This window comes from Salmo trutta, chromosome 12, assembly GCF_901001165.1.
Source record: "Salmo trutta chromosome 12, fSalTru1.1, whole genome shotgun sequence".
NCBI lineage: Eukaryota > Metazoa > Chordata > Actinopteri > Salmoniformes > Salmonidae > Salmo > Salmo trutta.
In genome coordinates this window covers 82,011,208-82,038,760 of record NC_042968.1, presented here as the reverse complement: position 1 = coordinate 82,038,760, position 27,553 = coordinate 82,011,208, and the positions used below count along the sequence as shown (strand labels likewise).

The 27,553-nt window shown below is 41.6% G+C and overlaps 4 protein-coding genes across 7 annotated transcripts; 1 reads left to right on the top strand and 3 right to left on the bottom strand.

Annotated features, from left to right (window-relative positions):
• The first annotated feature begins 2,011 nt into the window (after positions 1-2,011).
• On the top strand, positions 2,012-4,317 carry si:ch211-107p11.3 (GT1 domain-containing protein). 2 transcript variants are annotated; one of them, XM_029769973.1, is made up of 8 exons: positions 2,012-2,190; positions 2,726-2,796; positions 2,885-3,058; positions 3,148-3,215; positions 3,305-3,364; positions 3,551-3,616; positions 3,758-3,895; positions 4,232-4,317. In XM_029769973.1, exons 1-8 carry the CDS (start codon positions 2,027-2,029, stop codon positions 4,235-4,237), a joined length of 747 nt encoding a protein of 248 aa, XP_029625833.1. In that variant the 5' UTR covers positions 2,012-2,026; the 3' UTR covers positions 4,238-4,317. The 2 variants fall into 2 exon arrangements, with proteins under 2 accessions (XP_029625833.1, XP_029625832.1); XM_029769972.1 differs by having other exon boundaries at positions 3,758-4,317.
• On the bottom strand, positions 3,357-6,001 carry LOC115204422 (putative nuclease HARBI1). Of its 2 annotated transcripts, XM_029769971.1 has the most exons (4): positions 5,520-6,001; positions 5,308-5,423; positions 5,082-5,193; positions 3,357-4,997 (listed from the first exon to the last, which is right to left on the bottom strand). In XM_029769971.1, the coding sequence occupies exons 1-4, from the start codon at positions 5,950-5,952 to the stop codon at positions 4,606-4,608; spliced, it is 1,053 nt and encodes a 350-aa protein (XP_029625831.1). In that variant the 5' UTR covers positions 5,953-6,001; the 3' UTR covers positions 3,357-4,605. The 2 variants fall into 2 exon arrangements, with proteins under 2 accessions (XP_029625831.1, XP_029625830.1); XM_029769970.1 differs by having other exon boundaries at positions 3,357-5,193.
• Positions 6,002-10,085: 4,084 nt separating this feature from the next.
• LOC115204421 (UDP-glucose 6-dehydrogenase) lies at positions 10,086-16,818 on the bottom strand. Of its 2 annotated transcripts, XM_029769968.1 has the most exons (13): positions 16,605-16,818; positions 14,818-14,908; positions 14,210-14,378; positions 13,843-13,944; positions 13,236-13,436; positions 12,926-13,123; positions 12,679-12,826; positions 12,388-12,482; positions 12,111-12,241; positions 11,854-11,996; positions 11,510-11,601; positions 11,233-11,343; positions 10,086-10,816 (listed from the first exon to the last, which is right to left on the bottom strand). In XM_029769968.1, exons 3-13 carry the CDS (start codon positions 14,369-14,371, stop codon positions 10,712-10,714), a joined length of 1,488 nt encoding a protein of 495 aa, XP_029625828.1. In that variant the 5' UTR covers positions 14,372-14,378; positions 14,818-14,908; positions 16,605-16,818; the 3' UTR covers positions 10,086-10,711. The 2 variants fall into 2 exon arrangements, with proteins under 2 accessions (XP_029625828.1, XP_029625829.1); XM_029769969.1 differs by lacking the exon at positions 14,818-14,908.
• A 2,397-nt stretch (positions 16,819-19,215) lies between these two features.
• wdr55 (WD repeat domain 55) lies at positions 19,216-22,622 on the bottom strand. Its single transcript, XM_029769967.1, has 10 exons — positions 22,368-22,622; positions 22,184-22,243; positions 22,012-22,065; positions 21,765-21,910; positions 21,573-21,673; positions 21,324-21,411; positions 20,948-21,127; positions 20,719-20,818; positions 20,416-20,585; positions 19,216-20,111 (listed from the first exon to the last, which is right to left on the bottom strand). Exons 1-10 carry the CDS (start codon positions 22,380-22,382, stop codon positions 19,790-19,792), a joined length of 1,236 nt encoding a protein of 411 aa, XP_029625827.1. The 5' UTR covers positions 22,383-22,622; the 3' UTR covers positions 19,216-19,789.
• Positions 22,623-27,553: the final 4,931 nt, after the last annotated feature.

Below are 27,553 nucleotides of genomic sequence, written 5' to 3'. Positions count from 1 at the left end.
TTACTTAGTTGACTATATACGTTATAGCCCTACTGCTGCATTGGCCATAGGCTATCTCTGAGTTCTATGCTCTTATTTATTTAGCCGACAATGGATCACAGTGTATCAATGTGTCCATATGAGGCTGGTTCTCTCGGCTTAGTTGAATTTTAACTTTCCGATTTTTATCATTTGACTTCAGATTTTTATGATTAACCATGTGACAATGATTTTGAAACATTATTATTGAAATGAAACTATTCCACAAAAATGCGCATATAAAAATAATCATAACTGCCACACAGATCGGTTGAAATGGTAAGATAAATTGTAAGCTTCCACAAACTTGAAACTCAGGAACTGCCTATGGTCTTTACTATTACATCCATTTAAAAAATGGTGAACCCGCAAGCAAGCCTGTGCACACATTGGAGGTCCCGTGAAAAAATGTGCCACCTATGGAGGTCAAAGGCCATTCCAACTGATTCGTTCTGGTGCATGCCCTGTGTTTGATTGGTGTGGCCATGCAGTCGTGGGTGAACAGGGAGTGCAGTAGGGGACTAAGCACACACCCCTGATGTGTTGTTGCCCACCCTAACCGCCTGAGGGCATCCTGCCAGGAAGTCTAGGATCTAGTTGCAGAAAGAGGTGTTCAGTCCCAGGGTCCTGCGCTTGGAGGGGACTATGGCGTTGAATTCCTGAGCTGTATTTAGTCAATGAACAGCATTATTACATAGGTATTTTGTCCAGATGGGTGAGGGCAGTGTTGGTTGCAATAGAGATTACATCATCTGTGTTAGGGTGGTATGTGAATTGGAGTGAACGGGTCCAGGGTGAGGGTGTTGATGTGAGCCATGACCAGCCTTTCATGGCTACAGATGTGAGTGCGTTCTTGGGCACGGGACTATGGTGGTCTATGGTGGTCTGCTTGAAACAAGTTGTGTACTAAATATGTTTATTTATTTTTTCTTTTCATTGTCACATACACTGGATAGGTGCAGTGAAATGTGTTGTTTTACAGGGTCAGCCATAGTAGTACAGCGCCCCTGAGGCAAATTAGGGTTAAATGCATTGCTCAAAGGCACATCAACAAATGATTCACCTTGTCAGCTCAGGTATTCGAACCAACAACCTTTTGGTTACAGGCCCAACACTCTAACCTCCAGGCTAGTCTCCCTAGGCCTAGGCAGAAGGACTGGCTCCCACATTAACAACGTTACAGGTTAGGCCTCCCGAGTGGCGCAGTGGTCTAAGACACTGCATCGCAGTTGCTAGCTGTTCCACTAGAGATCCTGGTTCGAGTCCAGGCTCTGTCGCGACCGGGAGACCCATGGGGCGGCACACAATTGGCCCAGCGTCGTCCGGGTTAGGGGAGGGTTTGGCCGACAGTGATGTCCTTGTCCCATTTGCTCTAGTGACTCCTGTGGCAGGCCGGGCACATGCACGCTGACACGGTTGCCAGGTATACCAGGTGTTTCCTCCGACACATTGGCTGGCTTCCGGGTTAAGTGGACATTGTGTCAAGAAGCAGTGGTTGGGTCAAGAAGCTTGGTTGGGTTGTGTTTCGTGTGTTTTGTGTTTTCGGAGGACGCACGGCTCTCGACCTTCGCCTCTCCCGAGTCCGTACAGGAGTTGCAGCGATGAGACAAGACTGTCCAAGACAACCAATTGGATACCATGATACCACAAAATTGGGGAGAAAAAAGGGTAAAAAAATATCTAAATAAATAAATTAAAAATAAGAAAAAAACTATTATGTAAAATTCTAAAATAAAAATAACAAATAAAATAATGTTACAGGTTTGAAATTTCCGAGACGGACCCTGTACAGGCCAGGGCTTGCACATAAAGATCAATACCTCTTACAGGGCATATATTTTTAATTTCTCAATATCATTTCTCAATATCATATGCATCTACTTTTCTTTCATTTTCAGAATCTGTGTAGGTAGGGCATCATATTCAAATAATAAAGATAAATAAATAGCCTAAGCTAGGAGGAAGTGTAAGTCTCCATGACAACGACAACACCACGTGATTTAAAAAAATGGAAAAAGGAGATAGGGCAGCCTTTTTCAGTGCTGCAGAGCAGCAAGTTATACTTCAGCGGTTTGAGGACCTAAAACATATTTTCAATCACAAAAATAATACAACTGCTGCTGGTAAAGCGAGACAGGCAGCATGGCAGAAAATTGCCGATTCAGTCAACGCGTAAGTAACGTTAGCTGCCATATCATTTAAATACAGTACCCAGTGAGTGTAGCTAGCTAACTAAGTTAGCTAGTGATGAATTGGTTGATAGCTCTCTGTGTAAAGAAGTGGGCTGACTAACTAGCTTGTTACTCTAGCTACGTTCAGTAGTTAGTTAGCTACAGTACAGTCTGACAAGGAACCATGAATGGCTTTGTAATTCCTGTCTGATAGCAAATTTAGCTAACTAAGTTAGCTGTCTGACCAGCATCTTCGAACAGCTGGTATAGCTAGCTAGCTAACCTTATTCTAAAGATAACGGTAACTGATAAGGTTACTTGCTTTCCCTCATCCATGGTTATCCATTGAAATTGCAAGATGTCAACCAATGGCTTGCGACAATATTGCAATTTCAAGTCAAACAGTCAGTGGAGATGAAAGTTACACATAAACACAAAGTAAACAATCCAGTTTTTGGATAGGCTATTTGTTGTGTGTAGAGAAGATGTTGTAACTACTCATTGATTCAGATTAAACTATTTCACCTACCTGACAGGGTTAATCCATCTGGAGTAAAACGAAGTTGGCTGCAGGTCAAGGTGAAATACAAGAACATGGTACAAACAGGTGAGCTGCACAGTCCGTGCACTGCCCCATAGACTCCACTGTGACATTTTGTCAAGATACTAATTTACAATGTAATCTCTGATTCCAGCCAAAAAAGCAGATAGGCGGAAGACCAAGGAAGGCCCACTGCAACCTGTCTTTTCTGCTGCAGAGGACCTGATGGCTGAAACCCATAAATTCTGTTCCACTATAGACAGTATCACAGAGGAAACCTCTTCCACAGAACTCGAGTCAACACTCTCCTGCTCAAACTTTGTGAGAGGCAAGTCTAATCCATTGGGGTCACCACTGTCTTTTTAGATCTGGCATTGACCTCACCATTGTTTTAACACAAGCGTTATACATTTGCAGCGCTAGCAAACCACATGACATCAGAGGAGATCATAGCAGAATCTGGGTCCGAAGTGTCATCGAATAATGTGAGTTGTCGAAAGCTACAGAAAACATTCAAGCAGTTGTTTCTCAGCCTACCGTACTTTTGTTAATTTGACTACTTTGTATGTTTCAGGTACCAGTCGTATACATTGACAATGCAGAAGAAATCACGTCAGATTCCTCTATACATGAGGTAGGCCTAATATGGTTTATTCAGAAAAGATGTGTGGTTGGAAAATGTTCAAGTGGAATTTGTTAAATGAATGTACTTGAAGCGTATACAGTTATTATATAAAGTGAAAAAGTATTCTGGAAGTGGCCTAATCAGTTATCAGACCTCATTGATAAAGATAATGGCCTAAACATTACACCTCCGTAGGGTCCAGGCATAAACGAGACCACACGTGAGGCCACACCATCCACTTCTAAAACATGGGACAGAGAGGTAAAAGAACCCCCAAAAAATTTTTTTTGCCATGTAAGGTCTAATATTTCTACATTATGAATACAATATACTGAGAAAATGATGGGTGTAATGGCAGCCGTTAATACAAATTATGCATTTGATTAAATCAATGTTTTTAAGGGGGACAAACCAAGAAAGCCCTCAAATGTCAAAGTGAAGGACTTGTATATGAAATACTTGCAACAGGAGATTGACTACAGGAGATTAAAGATGCAAAAGATGTCATTGGAGATGAAATTACTTGAGAAACAATTAAATGTAAGTTCCACTTGAGAAACAATGAAATGTAAGTTCCACAACTTAATGTTTACAAGATGTCATGTCACACAAGCAGCATCATCTTAGTAGAATTGTAGGACAGTTAAATAAACAATCAACTTAGAACTTTTGCATAAACAAAGTCAAACTTGGTGGTAAAAGGCCCAGGATTGGGGAAAACTAACAGGATAGCTGTTCAGAATGTAAATTAACCTAAAACCATCCACATCACTTCAACAACCAGTTGTCATATTTCTAATTTAACCAATTTTGGACTTATTCATGAAATTTCTTTCAACCTTCGCTCATGTTTACATGTTTCTCTTTTCTTCGCAGTCATGAACGGAAATGAATCATGCTTATGTACAGTTATTGCAATCTTTCAGTTTTACTTTTTGAATAAATGTTCCTCCCCCCCAAAAGTGTCAGATTCCTTCTTCCGATACCATTTACTGATCTCTGGAGGGCATATCTCTGGAGTGGTACAGTGTCTATACGTAGTCAGTGGCCTTTTCTCATTTGGGTAAAAGTCTAACCACCTCCCGTGACCCAGAAAGTGGTCGAGGAGCGTGTTAATTTGTTAGTAGGCAAACGGAAGACTGTCCTCCCCTCCTCAATAGCCTCCTTTTGGCGAGGAAGCACAAGTGTATCCTACCAGAGTCCTTTACAGAAGAGTTTTGAGAGGGGGAAATTGTAATTGTGTGAAATTGTCAAAACACCTGGCTGCATGACACAAAGAGCTCAGCAGCAATGCTATCCCTGATTGCTGTACCATCTTGGTATTCACAGTGAACAGGCTCTGGGTTTTTCCGGGGCATCCAACTGAAACAGGGTGGGGCCTCCTTACGAATGATGGCAACATTATGAAGGACCATGCATCCCACTATTATGTCACACGCGCTCTGTGGCGACACTCGGAGACCCTTCAAACAACCAAATCGGGACCTTAACGTAGTGAATGTTGTCTTAATGCATGCTCTTGTCTCGTACAGTGCCTCATTGAAGCAGCTCTCTGCACCTGGTTTTGGATTCAGGTATGGTGTCATCAAGAATGGAAGACAGGGATACTCATTGTCAGCCACAAGCTGCCCATCAAAACAACCTGAGAAGTAGGGGAGGTAAGAGAGACATGCTGAAATCATAGAACTTGGAAGTTGTAACATTTGTGATTGTGTAATGTTGTCACCTTGCTGAAACTGATGGTACAGTACACTCTTTTGGAGTATGTGGAAGTCATTCACAGATCCAGGCCACTTTGCCTCAATGTTTGTGATGAGACATTGCGAATCACAAACCATCTGGAAAAGATTTACAATGCAGTGAGTTTCCAAATGAGATTCTCTATGAATATATTTTTTTTAATATAGAATTTCTTTATCACAGTTATGCATTTACACCTTCCCCAATATTACCTGCACATTTATGCTGTAAAATGATCTCTGATTAGTATAATCAGATACCTCTGGTCCTGAAGGCGCTTTGATGGGTATGTGAGTGGAGTCCACCACACCAATTACATTAGGTAGTCCTGCAACGATCACAGGCGTTGAATTATTTATCTAGTTTACAGTTTAACTTACTAGTACTAACAAAAGCATTAGCCTACTATGAAAGAATACATAACCTGCTATTCTATAAAAGCCGTCGTTAACTTCTTGTTGAGAGCAATGACCAGGGAACTTCACGAAATCAGGGAGAATTCTCGCCAGTGCGATGTATACTCTCCGTATGGCTCGACAAACTGTGGATTTGCTCAAGTTTTCAGCGTCTCCGACTGCATGCATATATTCTCCACACGCGAAAAAATGTAAACCAATGCAGAGTGTTTGCATTACTGTAAGCGCACAGCTGCGGAGTGTATCGTTTCTCAATGAAGGTGTCAACAGATCCGCCAGGTATACTATACAATGAGACGAGAAGTGATACCTCTCGTTAATGTATTCTTCGGAAAAACTTAGAGGATTTTGTCTGTCTTTGAACAAACGCTTAGTTCGTATTGTTTTTCTCACAACTTGTGCCCCGATGTCAATTGGATCTCGTAAAAAAGGGCACGCCATCGTTCAAAGCAAAATTCGTGGATGGAAGAAACGTTCATTTGTTTTCTGTGCTGACGGAATATCCGGAATGACATCTTCAAAATAAAAGCCCCCAAATTAAAAAGCCATAAGATCCGAATATAAAATGGTGAATTCAACAATAAAAAAATCTATTAACTGTAATAATTGTGTCAACTATTAAAACAATCACAAATTAATAATGGCAATAAAAATATATATATATATTCAGTTTGTTTTCCCATTCACTTCAGTGTAAATACTCTCACTTGAGTCCAGAAATAGTGGAAGATTAGCTAGCTACATGTTATTTCCCCCCCAGTCCCCATGAGGGTTGTATTTTGAGTATTTGTAAATACCAATGGCATGAATCGCTTACTTGAAATTGAAATACTGTTTGTCTCTGAATATGTAGTGATTGCATAAAAGTTTAAATCCTCCCCTCTGCATGAGCAAGGAAAGCTGTGGTGACTGAATGCAATCAATCCGCTTTGGCATGATCATCAATGGTTTTTGCTCTCAGCTGTTAATGAAGGAAATTGCGTACTTACGGTTATGATTAGTGGACAACGCATACAGTGCCTTCAGAACGTATTCATACCCCTTGACTTATTCCACATTTAGTTGTGTTACAGCCTGAATTAAAAATGTATTAAATATTTTTTCCCCACCGATCGATACACAATATCCCATTATGACAAAGTGAAAACATGTTTTTAGAAATGGTTGCAAATTTATTGAAAATGAAATACAGAAATATCTCATTTACATAAGTATTCACACCCCTAAATCAACACTTTGTAGAAGCACCTTTGGCTGAGATTACAGCTTTGAGTCATCTTTGGTATGTCTGTATCAGCTTTGCACATCTGGATTTGGGGATTTTCTCCCATTCTTCCTTGCAGATTTTCTCAAATTCTGCTAAATTAGATGGGGAGTGGCAGTTAACAGCAATCTTCAAGTCTTCCCACATATTTTTTTTATAGGATTCAAGTCTGGGCTTTGGCAGGGCCACTCAAGGACTTTCACATTCTTGTTCTGAAGCCATTCCAGCATTCCTTTGCCTGTATGTTTGGGGTCATTGTCCTGTTGGAACGTAAATCTTCACCCCAGTCTAAGGTCGTTTGCACTCTGAAGCAGGTTCACATCAAGGATTTGCCTGTATTTGTCTCCATTCATTGTTTTCTCTATCCTTACCAGTCTCCCAGTCCCTGCCGCTGAAAAACATCCCCATAGCATGATGTTGCCACCACCATGCTCCACAGTAGGGATGGTGTTAGACGGGTGATGTTGTGCCTGTTTTTTTCCAGACATAGCGCTTGGCATTCAGGCCAAATATTTAAATGTTTGTCTCTTCAGACCACAGAATATTTTGCCTTATGCTCTTGAGTCTTTCACATCCTTTTTGCAAACTCCAGGTTTGTTGTCATGTGGCTTTTTCTCAGGAGTGGCTTCTGTCTGGCCACTCCCATAAAGCCCAGATTGGTGAAGTGCTGTAGAGACTGTTGTCCTTCTGGCAGGTTCTCCCATCTCTGCCAAGGAACTCTGTAGTGGTCATTGGGTTCTTGGTCACCTCCCTGACCAAGGTCGTTCTTGCCTTGTTGCTCAGTTTGGTCGGACAGCTAGCACTAGGCAGAGTCTGGGTAGTTCCATATTTTTTTCAATTTCCCAATGATGGAGACCACTGTGCTCTTGGAACTTTCAACACTCTAGAAATATTTTTAAACACTTCCACAGATATATGCCTCATCACAATCTCAGAGATATACAGTACCAGTCAAAACTTTGGACACACCTACTCATTCAAGGGTTTTTATTTATTTTTACTATTTTCTACATTGTAGAATAATAGTGAAGACATCAAAATAAGGAAATAACACATAGGGAATCATGTAGTAACCAAAAAAGTGTTAAACAAATCAAAATATATTTTATTTTTGAAATTCTTCAAAGTAGTCACCCTTTTTATTGATGAAAGCTTTGCACACTATTGGCATTCTCTCAACCAGCTTCATGGGGTAGTCACCTGGAATGCATTTAAATTAACAGGTGTGCCTTGTTAAAAGTTAATTTGTGGAACTTCTTTCCTTAATGCATTTGAGCCAATCAGTTGTGTTGTGACAAGGTAGGGGTGGTATACAGAAGATAGCCCTATTTGGTAAAAGACCAAGTCCATATTATGGCAAGAACAGCTCAAATAAGCAAAGAGAAAGGACAGTCCATCATTACTTTAAAACATGAAGGTCAGTCAATCTGGAAAATTTCAAGAACTTTGAAAGTTTCTTCAAGTGCAGTTGTAAAAACCATCAAGCGCTATGATGAAACTGCCTCTCATGAAGACCACCACAGGAAAGGAAGACCCAGAGTTACCTCTGCTGCAGAGGATAAGTTCTTTAGAGTTACCAGCCTCAGAAATTGCAGAAATTCTTTAGTTGCCAGCCTCAGAAACGCAGAGTATGTGAACGGATTATCTCCGCATGTGTGCTTACCACCATGGAGGAGGTGTGATGGAGCTTTGCTGGTGACACTGTCTGTGATTTATTCAGAATTCTTAACCAGCATGGCTACCACAGCATTCTGCAGCGATACGCCATCCCATCTGGTTTGCACTTAGTCCCACTATCATTTGTTTTTCAACAGGACAATGACCCAACACGCCTCCAGGCTGTGTAAGGGCTATTTGACCAAGAAGGAGAGTGATGAAGTGCTGTATCAGATGACCTGGCCTCCACAATCACCTGACCTCAACCCAATTGAGATGATTTGGGATTATTTGGGGTGCAAAGTGAAGGAAAAGCAGCCAACAAGTGCTCAGCATATGTGGGAACTCCTTCAAGACTGTTGGAAAAGCATTCCAGGTGAAGCTGGTTAAGAGAATGACAAGCGTGTGCAAAGCTGTCATCAAGGCAAAGGGTGGCTACTTTGAAGAAACTCAAATATAAATTATTTGTTTAACACTTTTTTTGGTTACTACATGATGCCATATGTGTTATGTCATAGTTTTGATGTCTTCACTATTATTCTACAATGTAGAAAATAGTCAAAATAAAGAAAAACCCTTGAATGAGTAGGTGTGTCCAAACTTTTGACTGGTACTGTGTGTACAGGTCCTTGGACTTCATGGTATAGTTTCTACTCTGACAACTGTGGGACCTTCTATATAATAACAATTTGGGGGGTGCTTATATCTGTCCTGTTGCAGGCAAGTGTGTAATCTAAATGTTGTTTTTTGCCCGCCTCCCGCCTCCCAACTCCCCGAGACACCCGCACGGTAAGGGTAGCCATTGTACAGTGCCCCTGGAGCAATTGGGGTTAAGTGCCTTGCTCAAGGGCACAGTGACAGATTATATATTTTTGACCTCGTCAGCTCCAGTATTTGAACCAACAACCTTTGGTTACTGGCCCACGCTCTAACCTTGCACGACAGGTGTGTTTCTTTCTAAATCATGTCCAAACAATTGAATTGGACTCCAATCAAGTTGTAGCGACATCACAAGGATGATCAAAGGAAATTGGATGCACCTGAGTTCAATTTGGAGTGCCATAGCAAAGGGGTGTGAATACTTACATATTTCTGTATTTCATTTTCAATACATTTGCAAAAAATTCTAAAAACATGTTTTCACTTTGTCATAACGGGGTATTGTGTGGAGATAGGGGAGGGGAAAAATATTTAATCCATTTTGAATTCAGGCTGTAACACCAACAAAATGTGGTATAAGTCAAGGGGTATGAATATTTTCTAAAGGCACTACATGTGTGTCATATTTTGGGCCTTGTTGCTAAAGTGAATTTGTCAGAGCAGAACAGATGTTGAGGATTAGGTTCATGTGTCAAATAAAGCCACTGCCCCATGGCTGCTCCACGGGGACCCAGCAGTGCTTCAAGACTGTCCACCGAGGTATGCAGTTCCGTGAGGAAAGTCTTCCAGTTTCCTAGAATTAGCTGACAGAATGACCGTGCAAATGCCTGACCATCCATGAGACATCTAACTAATAAGGAGGGGGAGCAACCTTGCTGTTATGTAAACCCGGCAACACCACTACATAGTACACAACACTTGAGAGAAAGTAACATAATTGTAGTACAGTACTATTGATTCTGGGCCTGCAAATAATTTTTTTTTAAATTCCAGATACTAAAAATGCTTTTTATTCCGCATGTAAAAACTATAGATAAATGTTTTACTTTACAGAGTTCATGCATAAAGATAATACATATAATTAGAATATTGCATTATCGGGTTCATGTTCACACTGCTTAAGTTAACATTCAACTAGCACCATCTTGTATAAAAATTGCTTTGAAATGAATAAAAACTAAATACATTATCTTTAGTAAGAAAAATGTAATCTGTCCTTTAAAAATTGCTTTCGTACATGAATACTTTTAGGGAGAAAACTTGAAAAAAGGGCAAATACAGAAAGTTATGAAATCAGTTTAAGTTGTTTTACCCCTTGTGTAAGTAAAACATCCAAACTCTGGTAGTTGTCCCAACATGCACAAAACAAAGAAATGAAGCATAAGGTTGGAGGGATATTATTACCGCATGTAGCCGACAAACCAGGTCTTGAACCCTAACCGAAACATTCTCCAGGCCTCTCTTTCATTGTAGCTAACATCATTATTTGTTTGAAGTCATCCCATCAAGTTGATGCGGGTGCTTAAATGACTGATTTTAATATTACAGCAAAATTATAACTTGGTTTAATTTACTACTGCATTGAGCCGGCTCTGACGCTGCTGTCCCGTAAAGAACACTTCACAGTTTGTTCTTCTTCAATGGTTGCGGTTGGTCCATTTCTGACCTGTCGCCACTGGCAGTGAAAGGGATTCTTTGGTTAACTCTTTTCCCAATAGTCTCCACCTGGAAAGGACAAAACAGTTACTTTGGAAAAGTGGACTGTCTATTCCTCAACTTTTTTCAAATAATAATGGAACTCACTAAGCATGCTGCTGTGAATGGATCTTTGGCTTTTTGTCAGCACAGCCTTCCAAAAGCAAAGACAACCTTTTTTTTGGTCCTAGGGTGTTTTCATAATCTCATCAGAAACCTAGACATTGTTCACGTCTTACTGTAGGATGACAGGTAGCCTAGCGGTTAGAGTGTTGGGCCAGTTCGAAAAGGTGAAAAATCTGCTGATGTGCCCTTGACTAAGGCACTTATCCCTAATTTGCTCCAGGGTTTTCCATACTACTATGGCTGACCCTGTAAAACAACACATTTCACTGCACCTATATGTGACAAAACATATATTTTTTACTGTGGCCGTGGTTACTCGCCTGGAAGCCAATATGCTGGAGTTGGTCGTGCAAGCTGTCCAAGATCCTTCTGCCGTCAAAGATGAAGGCAGGTTTCAGCATGGCTTTATGGATCCTCTCATAGTCCAGCTCCTGCAATACAAATATAGACTTCATGTTTTACATTGAGAGCTCCCTTTCATCAATGAACTGTGCAACTACGGTATGTTATTATATAAGTGGCACCAAAATATCTGTGTGGTCAGAGTCATCTCCTTGCCATTTGACGAGTGAGTAGCTTAAAAAATTAAATACACACCGTGAACATATCCCACTCTGTGCAGATCACAATTGCATGGGCGTTCTCACAAGCCTTGTATGGGTCTGTGACGATGGTGACTAGACGAGAAACTAGGATGAGTGAGGATAAACAAGGATTACTTCATGCATATAAATACAACTTCTTCACACAATTGTACAACAAACATTAATCCCATCTCATTAGAATGAGCAAAAAAAGTCTCCCACGTTATGGCAACTAACACCTAACGCAGAGAACAGAACACCCCTTGAAATATCATTATGCACTCAATAAAGGTATTCATGTTAATCTTCTTGATGATTTACTATTATATTAATTTACAGAAAGAACACTGTGGCTACCTGTGGCAGTGTCATGTCTTTCTGAGGGTGTGGGCTTAGTCAGGTCCTGCATGATCTGCTCAGCTTTAACCTTTGGGTCATAGATGTGTAGACAGGCTCCCTCCTCCAGCAGGTAGCGACTAATGTAGATACTAGAGGATTCCCTGAAAACAAAATGCACACAAGGATATAAGTATATGAGCTTGGAGGGGGCAACAGGACAATACGCTCAGAGCTTTGGATGTAAGCAGAAAAATATTTTAAATGCCCCTCCATACCTTGTATCGCCAGTGTTTTTCTTGAAAGCGAATCCGAGCAAGGCTATCTTCTTGTCTGTCACTGTGTTGAAGAGGCAGTTGATTATCCGTGAGGAGAATCGTTTTCGCTGGTAGTCGTTTATCTCTATAACCTGGGAGATGCAACAATGAGATGTTCAACATGTCATTGTGATACTGTATTTACTGACCGTAAAACAAAAAAGTGGTACAGGAATGTCTTATCAAATGAGAAGCGAGTTCTGTATTACACTACTTTGAGTTGATGATAAAAGCACACCTGTTGCCAGTATCTTGCAACCTCGGGTAAGTTCAGCGCCTCGCATAGGTACACAAGATTGAGAACGTCTTTCTGGAAACAGCTGCCACCAAATCCTGTGAAACAAACACAGAATGTATCATGACTGAACTCATCCACTCACATCCCACTTTTCCATAACTGAAACCCAATCACTCAGTCATCCAATGATCTCATCTAACCGCTCAGTCATCCAATGATCTCATCCAACCACAACTTAACTGTTACTACCCCACAACTCAACCACTCCAGCCTTGCTTCTCTCCCACTCACCTACGCTGGCCTTCAGGAAGCGGCTGCCTATTCTCTGGTCTGTCCCAATGGCATGCGCCACCTCCTCCACATCAGCACCGGTTACCTCACAGAGGGCACTGATAGAGTTGATGCTACTGATACGTTGGGCAAGAAAGGCATTGGCTGCCTATGGAAAAACCAGGAAACATTGCAGGAGGTGTCTCAGATCGTAACGCTGCTGACCTGAGATTGTTATACAGTAATGTATAGAAGGACATATAAATACCAGCTTGGAAAGCTCAGAGGACCAGGTATTGGTGGTGATGATCTTGTTCTTGGGGACCCAGTGTTCATAGATGCTCCGCAAGGCCTGAATAGCATGTTGGCCCTCGGGGGTCTCATCCCCCCCAATCAATACCCTGTCTGGATTCTTCAGATCAGTGATGGCTGTTCCCTCAGCAAGAAACTCTGGGTTTGAGAGAACCTGCAGGAGAACAAGATCATACTTTTAAAGACCTGAAGACATGGCAGGTAGATGAAAGTAGACGTTTGATACGCAGTCCATCCACCCATGCAAGCCTGTCCCCTGAAATCACCTGGAAGCTGAGGCTACTCTTGGTGTTGGCATTGAAGATGCGGCGGATGCTCTCAGCAGCACGTACAGGAACTGTGCTTTTCTCCACAACAATCTTACAGCCACTGGAGACATCGGCAATGCGCCGGGCACATGCTTCTATGTACTTCAGGTCCGCTGCTCGACCCTTACCAATCCCAAACGTCTTGGTAGGCGTATTGACCTGGCAAAGGAAAGGGGAAATGTTTCAGGTGGATTCAATCATGGATCTTTTTCCATCACTGCATTTTGGGCGGCAGGTAGCCTAGTGGTTAGAGTATTTGGCCAGTAAGCTAAAGGTCACTAAGTCGAATCCCCGAGCAGACAAGGTGGAACATCTGTCTGTGCTGTGCCCTTGAAAAAGGCACTTAACCCTAATTGCTGACCCTGGTCGTGACCCCCAGAGGTTGTCTTAGGGGGAGATATGCAAAACAACATTAATCTTTTTTTTTTAAATACACACGTGTGAAGTTGGACAAATATAAGCAACCACCAAATTATTACTATTACCTTCAACGAAAGCAAAACTGAGACGCATGTCTCAACAATACTTCACATAAGAAAGGAAAGTGTTGAAAAGGAGTATTTACAGATATGAAGACCAGGTCTGCATTTTTTATGGCCTCATCAATGTCTGTGGAGAAGAAAAGGTTGACCCCGCGGCATGAGTCCACCACTTCCTGGAGTCCAAGCTAGAAAGAGAGAGAGGTTGTTAGAGCACAAGTGTCAAAAGTATCATGAGAGCTCAAAAGTCAAGTGGCCAAAATGAATGACTTTATGTAGCAACACTAGTAGCTGGAAATATTGGAAAGACCAATACAAGTTAGGACAGATCTTTGAGAAACCTGGATATGAATGAGTAATACAGTTTTACTTAATTTCCTGCAGTTGAGACAAGTTCTACTAAGTTGAGATCTATTCCGATAGTTTCTTGTACTAATATTGTCTCCCACTCACCTCAAAGATGGGAAGGCTATCAGAATTCCAGGCACGGATGCGGTCTTCATTCACATCAACCACGGTAACCGTCACTTCAGGGCACATCTGGGCGATGACGCTGCAGGTGGGACCGCCCACGTAGCCAGCCCCAATACAACAGATCCTCCTCACCTCCATCATTCTCCCTCTCGAGAAAGAAAATACAATCATGTAAGACGGGGGTCTACATACTATTTTTTTCAATGAATTGAGTGATAAAATAGCATCTTTCCCCCAACATTTCCATTTAACAGAAACTAAGCAAATACAGATGGGCCTGTCATTTATTTTAACTCCTGGCACTACTGACATCCTTTACCAAGCAGGGTGTCAATTACATACAGTGAGGGAAAAAAGTATTTGATCCCCTGCTGATTTTGTACGTTTGCCCACTGACAAAGAAATGATCCGTCTATAATTTTAATGGTAGGTTTATTTGAACAGTGAGAGACAGAATAACAACAAAAAAATCCAGAAAAACGCATGTCAAAAATGTTATAAATTGATTTGCATTTTAATGAGGGAAATCCAGCATGTCATTGAGAAGGGCTCCAGCCTCGAGGTCAAAACGTTGGCAGGGTTCTCACCGGGATGTTTTAACAAGGTGGTGCTGTCGAATATAGCTGGGGTGGAGGCCCGAGAGATTTGTGTTTTTGAACACCTGCCATTTCCTGCAATCTAGAGCAAAAAAAATTGCCTTATGACAAGTAAAAAATAAATATATGTTTTACATAGTGGCACAGCCAGTCCAAAAGGTGGCACAGTGCCTCTCATTTTTGGGGAGAACCCTGGTTGGCTTTATGTGCTGTGCTATTTGAAAGTCAATACTGACTATCAAAACTAAAATTATTTTCAAAGCATAATCTGAATGTTTCATGGCAATACCTTCAAGATTGAGTTGGATTCCCCAGTGGGTATCAATGGAAAATTCTGTGTAGCAAATTAAGCCAGCTCTATTTGACCAGTTTTCCCCTCACTCTACCTATGCTGCCACGCTGTCTCTAAATCACAGAGGGCTCTATGTGCAGTCAGATGGAACTTCCTGGGACTACTGTCAGTCAACACACGAGCGTGCGCACACATAATCGGCCCCTAGCCCTCCATCGCACTAGATACAAATTATACATTATTCCCAACTTTTACCGTGTACAGGATCTGCCAGATATGAGTATAAACATGTGCAACTGGCTGCTGTATGTCCTTTATCAGTAGTAAATCAGTTATTTATTTGTATTTTTTTATTTAACCTTTATTTAACTAGGCAAGTCAGTTATTAAGAACAAATTCTTATTTAAAATGTAGGTCTACCCCTAACGACACTGGGCCAATTGTGCGCCGCCCTACGGGACTCTCAATCACGGCCGGTTGTGATACAACCTGGAATTGAACCAGGGTCTATAGTGACGCCTCTAGCACTGAGATGCAGTGCCTTAGACTGCTGCACCACTTGGGAGACCAATCATCACAGTAACCAGACCAAAGTCAAGAATCTTTAGAGGGATGACTAGGAACAGATCTGGATATTGAACGACCAAAAGAAACCATAGAAAATTATTCTGTGAATAAAACTGCATTTCACAATCAGAACTCCTTTTGTGGCCGGTGAGGAACCAATAACCCCAAGCACACAACAAAATCTACAAAGAATGGTTCATTGATCACAAAAATCAATATTTTGCTATGGTTATTTGTCTCCGGACTTGAACCCCACTGAAAACCTGTAGTATGAATTGAAGAGGGCAGTCCATATGCGCAGGCGAAGGATATCAAGGATCTGGAAAGATTCTGAATGGTCTAAGATTTCTCCCAATGTGTTCTCCAATCTCATAAAACCTTTAAGAAAAAAGCTCAGTGTGGTTGTCCTCGTAAGTGGAGGGTGCTGAAGTATTGATTACAGGAGAGACTCTTAACTTGTTATACAATTGCTCTGAGAAAGATTTTGTTTAAGTATAAAATAACTTTGTTTGAGCATACAATATAGCTACTGTAGCTCAGTATTTGTATTTATTTTTTACAGTCTTATTTCAACATCTTTATCAAGGGATCCAATTCCGGAACAAACTAAAGTATGTAACGTATAGACGTGGGGGTTTAAAACTTCCCACACGGTAATTTAGAAGGTTTAAAACTTGGCCACACGTTTCAGTGGGAACAAACACTTCGATGTTATTTGCTAGCTAGCTACCTAACGGTATCTCGGTAACTTGCGCCTGTACACCAGTCACATATCATTTATCCATACCTGTTATTTACATGAATGTATCCCCATCTAGTCTATCATCAATGTGTTTAGCTAGCTAACGTTACAAAGCCAATTTGGATAGCTTATTTTGGGGGGGCTAACTAGCTAGCCCACTAACCACAAAACACTTACCAGTGTTTAATGATGGGTGCGCTGTTCAACCGAATACAATTTCACAGACTATCAACCACAAAGTGATTCCGTTTTATTTTCTTCCAGGGGTATGATTGCTGGTCTGTGATGATGATCAGAAGTGGTGTGGACGCTTGCTCCAGTGAAAAGAGTTTGGTATGCTGAGTACCACGGTGAGACTTCTATCTAAATCTCAGAGGGCAGGGTTTCACATTCCTTTAACGTCACATCCCCACTGATGCTTACCAGAAATGTGTTCATTTAAGAAGACGCAACCATTCAGTCTATGGCACAAAGTTACAGAAGTTCATATTATACAATTTATTACAGGGTAAGTACATTGTTATGCCAATGTGTGGCTGAAAAATCTTGTTGTTCGAAGGGGTTTAGTTCTTTGAGATCCAATGCATCTAGGCGAAGTATTGATTGCCTATCATGGGTGTGACAGAAACATTTGCAAATGTAATGAAAACACATTATTTCACATATTGAGTGTTATTTATAAACCCTGGAGACAAAACATGAAGCTGAGCAAAAGACAACTAAAGCAGAAGGCATATGATGAGATTTGTCTGGGAGAGGTGGTGGGAGTGTACTACAATCTATTAGTCCAATGATAATACAATTCCATCACACTGACGGATGAATGGAGAACAGCATAGAAAAACATACAGTGGAATTTGTAACAGTGTCACAAAAGCAATCCACTCATCGTAATGATTTAATCGTAAACCCCGAGGCACAACCCAGCTCAATCTGAGATCAGACATGCACAGACCACAGCTGCGGGAGTGTCCATCCCCGTTGTTATTATAGCGCGAGTAACTCAGCTGGGTGAAGAGAAAAACAGTACGTTTCGTATTCAGTTTTTTTTATTCTATATTTTCCTTTCTGCATTGTTGGGAGGGGCTCGTAAGTACGCATTTGTAATTTGCAAATAAAAGCCATGGGAATAGTCTCACAGCCCAATCGTAGTCTCTCATTCCATACACATTACGGTAGTATTATGCTAAGAAACCGTGGTGCTGTTCAATAAGGATATTCTAAAACACTCATTGCTGACGTGTTACGGTGTGGGGTAATTTCACTAGTCTGTCCCCCTCAGCATCATGACTGCTGTCTTTGTGCTGTGTTCCCAAGGAAACAAGGCGAGGGTCCACCCACTCGTCAGATTAAGTCATAGCCAGCTCCCCCAAATCGTTACTAACCCAGGAAAAATTAGGAGTCATTACACACAATCAAAGCACTCTACTCATTCACTTCCCTCTCTCTATCCACCCTCAGGGCAAATGTAATTACCTTAGCCTACTTTTAGGTGCCCCTTTGTCCTAAGCAGAGAGCAGTGCTGGAACAAGTACGCAATTGTCATACTTGAGTAAAAGTAAAGATACCTTAATAGAAAATGACTCAAGTAAAAGTGAAAGTCACCCAGTAAAATACTACTGGTGTAAAAGTCTAAAAGATTTTGGTTTTAAATATACTTAATCAAAAGTATTTGGAACAGCTCAAATATACAGTCCTTAAGTATCTAAAGTAAACGTATAAATCATTTCAAATTCCTTATATTAAGCAAACCACATGGCATAATTTTCTAATTTTAATTTACATCTAGCCAGAGGCACACTCCAACAGACATAATTTACAAATGAAGCATTTGTGTTTAGTGAGTCCGCCAGCTCAGAGGCAGTAGTGATGACCAGGGATGTTCTCTTGATAGGTGTGCGAATTGGACCAGTTTCTGACCTGCTAAGCATTCAAAATGTAACGAGTACTTTTGGGTGTCAGGGAAAATGTACGGGGTACATTATTTCCTTTAGGAAGGTAGTGAAGTAAAAGTAGCCAAAAATATCAAAGTACAGATACCCCCAAAAACTACTTAAGTAGTACTTTCAAGTATTTAAAAAAATATATATAACTAGGTAAGTCAGTTAAGAACAAATTCTTATTTACAATGTTAGCCTACACCGGCCGAACCCGGATGATGCTGGGCCAATTGTGCGCCGCCCTATGGGACTCCCACTCACAGCCAGTTGTGATACAGCCTGGATTCTAACCAGGGTGTCTGTAGTGATGCATCAAGCACTGAGATGGAGTACCTTAGACCGCTGCACCACTCAGGAGCCCTTATTTTTACTTAAGTACTTTACACCACTGGTAGAGAGTATCCACTAGACACCCCATTCTTGAGAAACATCTGTTCTAGTTAACATTGGTCAAACTTCCCTCAAAAAAGAGCTGTGTAGATTAGACAAAACTGAAAATGTGATTTACGATGCCGCCTTAACAAATTCTGGGCCATGTAATACAAACCAAGATGGTGAGACGCTCTATTGAGGGAGCCTTATGGGACCATTAAAATGCTGTTGTCATGTAGATCCCAGAGTTTGTGTCCTCTAAGGACTGGTTGTGTCAGTTTGTCTATCTGCACAGACAAAGCTCTTGGAATGTGTTTCCTATTCTGGCACTGCTCTCTTTAGTACTATTGCGGTCTCCAATAGCCAACAGAACACCAAACTTCTACCATCACTTTACCTGGTCCCTAAATTGTAAATAACATTTAGTACAAGATGCCAATGAGTGATATATTTTAAAACAGGACATGAATCAAATGTAAAAATTGAACATTTTATTTCCATGTCTTTTTAAACAATGTTATGCTGTACATTACATACATGTGCATGATGTCATGCTACTATACTGGTAATAAGGCAAAGATACTACAGCAAACCAGGCCAAGGGGTTTCCTCTTGCAAGACGAATCTGAACAGTGACACTTGACCTCTGACCCCATAAGCAGCCCCAGACTCTTCCTTGATCCTGAGTTTCCATAGATTAGCTCTCCAATGGCAGAATCCAACCAGATCTATGGGACTCATTTCTAAGGGCTCTACATTTAACAAATGTTTTTTACAACATAACATATTTTAACCCGGGATTGCACCAGACATTTGAAGAGTCATGTTTCAGGAGAAAAACACACTGCAAGCAGTGGATGAAACAGGCTGTTCTCATCTCCAAGGCTATGCCCCAAGCATACGCCATCTAAAGCTTCCACTCTGCCAAGATGCCTCTTTCAACAGTGCTGGCTGAGAAGAGTTTATTGGTGCAATGGCCAGGAGTTGTTTGACCAATAGCACACAACACCTCTGGCAACACATGATGGGCATGACTTCCACAAGTATCTTTTAATCACTGTCGCTGTCACTGTCTCCTTCATCCTCTTCCTTTTTTGCCTCAGTCTCTTCCATCAGTCCAGAAAAGAAATCATCCCCACCCCCATAGGCTTTCTTGCTGAGGGACTTGAGGTTCCCATCTTTCTTCTTCCTCTTCCGGTAGTCACTGACTGTCATGTCGCGGAGACTTGAAATGTCCCAGAACTTGATCATCTGGTCGTGGGCACAGCTCGCCAGGAAACGTGAGTCGCGAGAGCGGGCAATTTGCTCAATAGGCTCCCCAACATGCTGCCCTATGCAGCCCAGTACCCGATTGGGCAGGAGGTTTATGGCACTGTCAAGAGGGAGAGATAGATTCTAATTAGTCTAAGTAAAAACTTCAGTACTGTATCACTGAAAACTAAAAATGGTCCTAAGAAAAAAATCAAGCCATGTCATAAGTATATTTGGCATACTCTTGCCCTCTATAGGAGATTTGAAGAACACCACCTTGCAAAAGAATCTCCCTCAAATCTGTGCTTTGCATGTTATCATCTAATGCAGACGACAACTAACTTAACATTCTACTTCTAAATAATTAAAGTCTCCAAAACCATTAAACTCTTTAGATCCTATATAAAATCCAACTGAACACTTACCGTATAACTCCATCCATGGAGGCAGCACACAGTATACTGTCTGTAATGGGAACAATGCAGTCCACAGATTCTGCCTTCACAGCGAAGCGGTCACTGGTGGCTCCAAAGCCATTCCAGTTGAAGATGTACATAGTCCCTTCACTGGAGCCACACACCACCTTCTTCCCTCGCTGTGTGATGAGGCAGGGAACAACTTAAGTTATTGACTCAGAACGTCTTTTTAGATAATGCAAGGATTTCAAGTGTCTCAGCCAGTAGACTAGCCAGTCCTGAACCGTCAGATAAAGAGGATGAGACACTCACTTTCATAATGGCCACCGAGGTAAGGTCCCCACTCTGGAACTCTGACAGGAGCTCAAATCGCCGCCTCTTGATGTTGAAGACCCCCATTGTCCCATCACCACTGTGAGATAAAACAGAATTCATGTCAGTTGACAAGTCACATCTGTACATGCTAGTCTCAATGAATAGAGCCACTGAAAACACTTATTCAATTATCCATCCCCATCCCGTGTCTGAACTGAACTCTCACCTGGAGGTGAGAAGCATTCTCTTGGCCTGGTCAATAGCAATGCCGCTGATATAGTCATCATGATGCTTCAGGTCCATGAAAGATGTGCCCTTCCTCATGTCCCAAACCTTCAGTGTCCCCCCATCATCCCCGGTGGCGAGCACATTCTCATCCACCAGCAGCAGTGCATTGATTGGGACACTGGTCAAATATGGGTGAAGGTGAGGAACACAGACATTGCAACCACAATAGTGCAATAGTATCATTAGGCTCTCTCTGCTTTGGACAGTCTCAGAGTTAAGCAATTGGACAACAGAACATGGATCAAGTGAGGGTGTAGAAGAAAAAAAATTAAGAGCCCTAAACTAGTGACATCAATGAACTAAAGAGACTTTACCTGTGGGCTTTGGCGATGCGTGTGACAAGTTTTCCCCCTTCCACATCCATGAGATGGACTGACTTGTCTTTTGAAACGCTGAACAGTTCTACATACACAGAAAAGGAAATACTGGTTGATGTTTAACCATTTAAAACATAACATTAGACAGAAGGGCCCAGCAAGTTGTGTTGACCAACATGATGATAAAAATGTATCACAAGCAAAATAAATGCAAGGCAACCAAACCCTACCAGCGATCACACTTACTCTGTCCATCATGAGAGAAAGCAACTTCCCTGCAGGACTTGAGGTGATGTCCAGACGACCATAGCTCCTTGCTCTCCCCCTCTGTGCACGAGTAGGAGTATCTGGGGATGCAAAACAATGACGTTCACATCCACAATGGCACTTACATTTATGTAAATGTTCATAAGCATCACAAGTGGTTGTATTTCTTACACGTAAATATCACCGTCAATATCCCCGGCAGCAAAAATATCTTGTTTTGGATGGAAGGCCAATGTGTTGACAATTGCGTCGAGTTTGATGTCCTCTGGCGTTTCACGGATCCTTGGCTCTCTTGGTTCCTCTGCCGGTTCGTCTTCCTATGAGAATATGATAGAGAAAAGACTACTATAATAGGCTGTCATTAAATGTGATGATACCGAAGCCTTATAACCTAGTTGCATGCATGATTGTTAATTACCTCAGAATCTTGATCTTTTTTCAAATCATATTTTGTTTCCTCTGCCGACTCATCCTATAGAATGGGATAGAAAAAGACTGTCAGATTGGCTTAATAAAATAGTTGAAATGTGATGATGTACACATTCGGACTAGAGCTGAAGCATGTATGAATGGTTAGCTAATTTAGCTACCCCGGTATCTTCTGTTCTCAAATCATCCGAACCAGTCATTATCGAAATAGCCCCGACTTCCTGAATAATGTAGGCAAAAACAACACCATTGATAAGTCACAATCACGTTTAGCCATTGACAAAAACTTGTTTAAAGAGGGCTAACTCCAGAATTGTCGTATGATAAAGATACTCGTGGTCTCACCAAGGAAGCCGCCATTATGCATTCTGTAGACGTCAACCAAGCCAAAGATGCATTCAAACACGCACATTTTGCAATGTTTCTAACGTTGCGAAATTAACCAAAACGTTGCAAAATGACCCAGGCATACCCTCGGTTGGGCCAAAAGCGGACAATGCCCATTAGGGCAGCAACAAACGCAAACAGAAGGAAAAAAAATGTATTTCGTAAAAATACATTCAGCTAAATAAATGTATCTAGCTAGTTACACTGAAATAAAACATTGAAACTTTTTTCGAATGACTCCAACACATAGACTGTAAAAAGCTCCAACGACTGCCACACGAGGTCTCCCTCTGCCAAATCCTACACCATTTTATACTGTTGCAATGGTGGATTACATTTCGTTGCTGAGGTTCATATCACATCCCTTTGCTCCTCATGTAGCCTACTGCTCTACAGATCATGGGTCCCCAGATCAAGGTTTTTAGTGGCCCTGAAGCAAAATTTGATCTTTGGGCCCAACACCTTGTGACATCAACCATTGATCTCGAAAGGTTGCTGGATCGAAACCCCAAGCGGACAAGGTAAAAAGCTGTTGTTCTGCCCCCGAGCAAGGCAGTTGACCCACTGTTTCCCGGGCGCCGATGACGTGGTTGATTACGGTAGCCTCCGGCACCTCTCTGATTCAGAGGAGTTAGGTATCCCCTTTTTCCTTTCCCTTTATTTCTTGCAGACACCCATTTGGGTCACGGCGCCATGTGACTGACTGCGGTTCTAACCAGGATCTCCTGTGCGCCACAAGTCTGCTGAGCTAAAGGCAAGGCATCATCTCAGGGAGCTAACACAAGTCTTCAGGTCTCAGACGAGGTTAATCACCAGAGCATTATTCACCGAACAACTTCTGTTAATGACTGTACAGTGGGTGCACATTTGTGTTTTTGCCCTAGCAGTACACACCTCTCCACAGGAACAGGATTAAGAAACACTTCTGTAGCAAATGGTGGTGGGAGAGTGTATATTGCATTAGCGAGAATTCTAATTGATTAATTGATTGATTAATGTTGATCACATCTCTGAAAAATAGCTGCCATGAGAAAACACATTGTGGATATTATTATTATTATTATTTTGTTTTATGTTTGTATTCTGTTTAGGCTATCTTCATTTGGCTATCACATCCCCCCCAATAGAATCCCCATACTTTAACGATGACAGCTTCTCCATCCTAGAGGGGGAGAGCAACAATTTCCTGGCCCAGGGACACGTACTAGTCTGTGGCGACCTAAATGCCAGAACTGGACAAGAACCTGACACCCTCAGCACACAGGGGGACAAACACCTACCTGGGGGGGACAGCATTCCCTCCCCCATATGGGCCCCTAGACACAACTACGGCAACATAACAAACAAAAACGGGTCACAACTCATGCAGCTCTGTTGGACGCTGGGTGTGTACATACAGTGGCTTGCGAAAGTATTTACCCCCCTTGGCATTTTTCCTATTTTGTTGCCTTACAACTGGGAATTAAAATTGATTTTTGTGGGGTTTGTATCATTTGATTTACACAACATGCCTACCACTTTGAAGATGCAAAATATGTTTTATTGTGAAGCAAACAAAAAATAAGACAAAAAAACACAACTTGAGCATGCATAACTATTCATCCCCCCCAAAGTAAATACTTTGTAGAGCCACCTTTTGCAGCAATTACAGCTGCAAGTCTTTTGGGGTATGTCTCTATAAGCTTGGCACATCTAGCCACTGGAAATTTTGCCCATTCTTCAAGGCAAAACTGCTCCAGCTCCTTCAAGTTGGATGGCTTCCGCTAGTGTACAGCAATCTTTAAGTCATACCACAGATTCTCAATTGGATTGAGGTCTGGGCTTTGACTAGGCCATTCCAAGACATTTAAATGTTTCCCCTTAAACCACTCGAGTGTTGCTTTAGCAGTATGCTTAGGGTCATTGTCCTGCTGGAAGGTGACCCTCCGTCCAAGTCTCAAATCTCTGGAAGACTGAAACAGGTTTCCCAAGAATTTCCCTGTATTTAGCGCCATCCATCATTCCTTCAATTCTGACCAGTTTCCCAGTCCCTGCCGATGAATAACATCCCCACAGCATGATGCTGCCACCACCATGCTTCACTGTGGGGATGGTGTTCTTGGGTGATGAGAGGTGTTGGGTTTGCGCCAGACATAGCGTTTTCCTTGATGGCCAAAAAGCAACATTTTAGTCTCATCTGACCAGAGTACCTTCTTCCATATGTTTGGGGAGTCTCCCACATGCCTTTTGGCGAACACCAAACGTGTTTGCTTATTTTTTTCTTTAAGCAATGGCTTTTTTCTGGCCACTCTTCTTTTTTTCTGGCCACCCAGCTCTGTGGAGTGTACTGCTTAAAATGGTCCTATGGACAGATACTCCAATCTCCACTGTGGAGCTTTTCAGCTCCTTCAGGGTTATCTTTGGTCTCTTTGTTGCCTCTCTGATTAATACCCTCCTTGCCTGGTCCGTGAGTTTTGGTGGGCGGCCCTCTCTTGGCAGGTTTGTTGTGGTGCCATATTCTTTCTATTTTTTAATAATGGATTTAATGGTGCTCCGTGGGATGTTCAAAGTTTCTGACATTTTTTTTTATAACCCAACCCTGATCTGTACTTCTCTGCAACTTTGTCCCTGACCTGTTTGGAGAGCTCCTTGGTCTTCATGATACCCCTTGCTTGGTGGTGCCCCTTGCTTAGTGGTGTTGCAGACTCTGGGGCCTTTCAGAACAGGTGTGTGTATATATATATATATATATATATATATATATACTCAGATCATGTGACAATTAGATTGCACACAGGTGGACTTTATTTAATGAATTATATGACTTCTGAAGGTAATTGGTTGCACCAGATCTTATTTAGGGGCATCATATCAAAGGGGGTGAATACATATGCACGCACCAGTTTTCCATTCGTCATTTTTTTTAATTTTTTGAAACAAGTTATTTTTTTAATTTCACTTCTCCAATTTTGGCTATTTTGTGTATGTCCATTACATGAAATCCAAATAAAAATCCATTTAAATTACAGGTTGTAATGCAACAAAACAGGAAAAATGCCAAGGGGGATGAATACTTTTGCAAGGCACTGTAGTCAATGTTAGGCTTCGAGGGGACTCCTATTTTATTTATTTTTTATTTATTTATTTCACCTTTATTTAACCAGGTAGGCAAGTTGAGAACAAGTTCTCATTTACAATTGCGACCTGGCCAAGATAAAGCAAAGCAGTTCGACAACATAGAAAAACACCGGGTTACACATGGAGTAAAACAACATACAATCAATGATGCAGTAGAAAAAAATAAGACTATATACAATGTGAGCAAATGATGTGAGATAAGGGAGGTAAAGGCAAAAAATGCCATGGTGGCAAAGTAAATAAAGTATGGCAAGAAAAACACTGGAATGGTAGATTTGTAGTTTGAAGAAAGTTAAAAGTTAAAATATAAATAATATGGTGCAAAGGAGCAAAATAAATAAAATAAATAAATACAGTAGGGGAAGAGGTAGTAGTTTGGGCTAAATTAAAGATGGGCTATGTACAGGTGCAGAGATCTGTAAGCTGCTCTGACAGCTGGTGCTTAAAGCTAGTGAGGGAGATTAGTGTTTCCAGTTTTAGAGATTTTTGTAGTTCGTTCCAGTCATTGGCAGCTGAGAACTGGAAGGAGAGACGACCAAAGGAGGAGTTGGCTTTAGGGGTGACCAGAGAGATATACCTGCTGGAGCGCGTGCTACAGGTGGGTGCTGCTATGGTGACCAGTGAGCGGAGATAAGGGGGGACTTTACCTAGCAGGGTCTTGTAGATGACCTGGAGCCAATGTGTTTGGCGACGATTATGAAGTGAAGGCCAGCCAACGAGAGCATACAGGTCGCAGTGGTGGGTTGTATATGGGGCTTTGGTGACAAAACGGATGGCACTGTGATAGACTGCATCCAGCTTGTTGAGTAGGGTATTGGAGGCTATTTTGTAAATGACATCGCCGAAGTCGAGGATTGGTAGGATGGTCAGTTTTACGAGGGTATGTTTGGCAGCATGAGTGAAGGATGCTTTGTTGCGAAATAGGAAGCCAATTCTAGATTTCACTTTGGATTGGAGATGATTGATGTGAGTCTGGAAGGAGAGTTTACAGTCTAACCAGACACCTAGGTATTTGTAGTTGTCCACAAATTCTAAGTTAGAACCGTCCAGAGAAGTTATGCTGGATGGGCGGGCAGGTGCAGGCAGCGATCGGTTGAAGAGCATGCATTTAGTTTTACTTGTGTTTAGGAGCAGTTGGAGACCACGGAAGGAGAGTTGAATGGCATTGAAGCTCGTCTATGGTAGGTACACATATAGCTCATCACTTGGCAGTAGTACTGTAGGCTACTTTATCACTGACCTCAATCCAGAGTCTCTTACAGCATTCACAGTCAGTCCACTGGCACCCCTATCAGATCACAGCAAAATCACACTCTACTTGAACAGAGCTTTGCTCAATCATGAGGCATCAAAGCCAAAGGAACTGAATAATATTAAGACATGCAACAACAAATTCAATCCCTTCTAGACAATTTCCCAGACAAAATGTTTCACTGTAATAGTGAAGGTGAAAACTTAGAAAACCTAAACAGGGAAGCTGAGAGGTCAAATATACTATCAAATCTAAAAATGTCAAGCAGACAACCTAAGAAAATGAACAACAATGACAAATGGTTTGATGAAGAATGCTAAAACCTAAGAAAGAAATTGAGAAACCTATCCAACCAAAAACATAGAGACCCAGAAAACCTCTTTGAATCAAATCTAATCATATCAAAGTTTATTTGTCACATGCGCTGAATACAACAGGTGTAGACCTTACAGTGAAATGCTTACTTACAGGCTCTAACCAATAGTGCAAAAAAGGTATTAGGTGAACAATAGGTAGGTAAAGAAATAAAACAATAGTAAAAAGACAGGCTATATACAGTAGCGAGGCTATAAAAGTAGCAAGGCTACATACAGACACCGGTTAGTCTGGCTGATTGAGGTAGTATGTACATGTAGATGTGGTTAAAGTGACTATGCATATATGATAAATAGAGAGCAGCAGTAGCGTAAAAGAGGGGTTGGCGGGTGGTGGGTGGTGGGACACAATGCAGATAGCCCAGTTACCCAATGTGCGGGAGCACTGGTTGGTCGGCCCA

Excerpts from the sequence above, each read along its gene's own strand:
- LOC115204422 (XM_029769970.1), bottom strand. The coding sequence starts at position 5,952 with ATGGCGTGCCCTTTTTTACGAGATCCAATTGACATCGGGGCACAAGTT. Across the intron at positions 5,424-5,519 it reads CGGCTTTTATAGAATAGCAG|GACTACCTAATGTAATTGGT; the intron begins GTTATGTATTCT and ends TGATCGTTGCAG. Across the intron at positions 5,194-5,307 it reads TTTACAGCATAAATGTGCAG|ATGGTTTGTGATTCGCAATG; the intron begins GTAATATTGGGG and ends AATCTTTTCCAG.
- si:ch211-107p11.3 (XM_029769972.1), top strand. The coding sequence starts at position 2,027 with ATGGAAAAAGGAGATAGGGCAGCCTTTTTCAGTGCTGCAGAGCAGCAA. Across the intron at positions 2,797-2,884 it reads CAAGAACATGGTACAAACAG|CCAAAAAAGCAGATAGGCGG; the intron begins GTGAGCTGCACA and ends CTCTGATTCCAG. Across the intron at positions 3,216-3,304 it reads CCGAAGTGTCATCGAATAAT|GTACCAGTCGTATACATTGA; the intron begins GTGAGTTGTCGA and ends TGTATGTTTCAG.
- LOC115204421 (XM_029769968.1), bottom strand. The coding sequence starts at position 14,371 with ATGATGGAGGTGAGGAGGATCTGTTGTATTGGGGCTGGCTACGTGGGC. Across the intron at positions 13,945-14,209 it reads ATAGCCTTCCCATCTTTGAG|CTTGGACTCCAGGAAGTGGT; the intron begins GTGAGTGGGAGA and ends CTCTCTTTCTAG. Across the intron at positions 13,124-13,235 it reads AGAGTAGCCTCAGCTTCCAG|GTTCTCTCAAACCCAGAGTT; the intron begins GTGATTTCAGGG and ends GTTCTCCTGCAG.
- wdr55 (XM_029769967.1), bottom strand. Across the intron at positions 22,066-22,183 it reads TGAGAACAGAAGATACCGGG|GATGAGTCGGCAGAGGAAAC; the intron begins GTAGCTAAATTA and ends CCCATTCTATAG. Across the intron at positions 20,112-20,415 it reads TCCATGGATGGAGTTATACG|TGCCATAAACCTCCTGCCCA; the intron begins GTAAGTGTTCAG and ends CCCTCTTGACAG.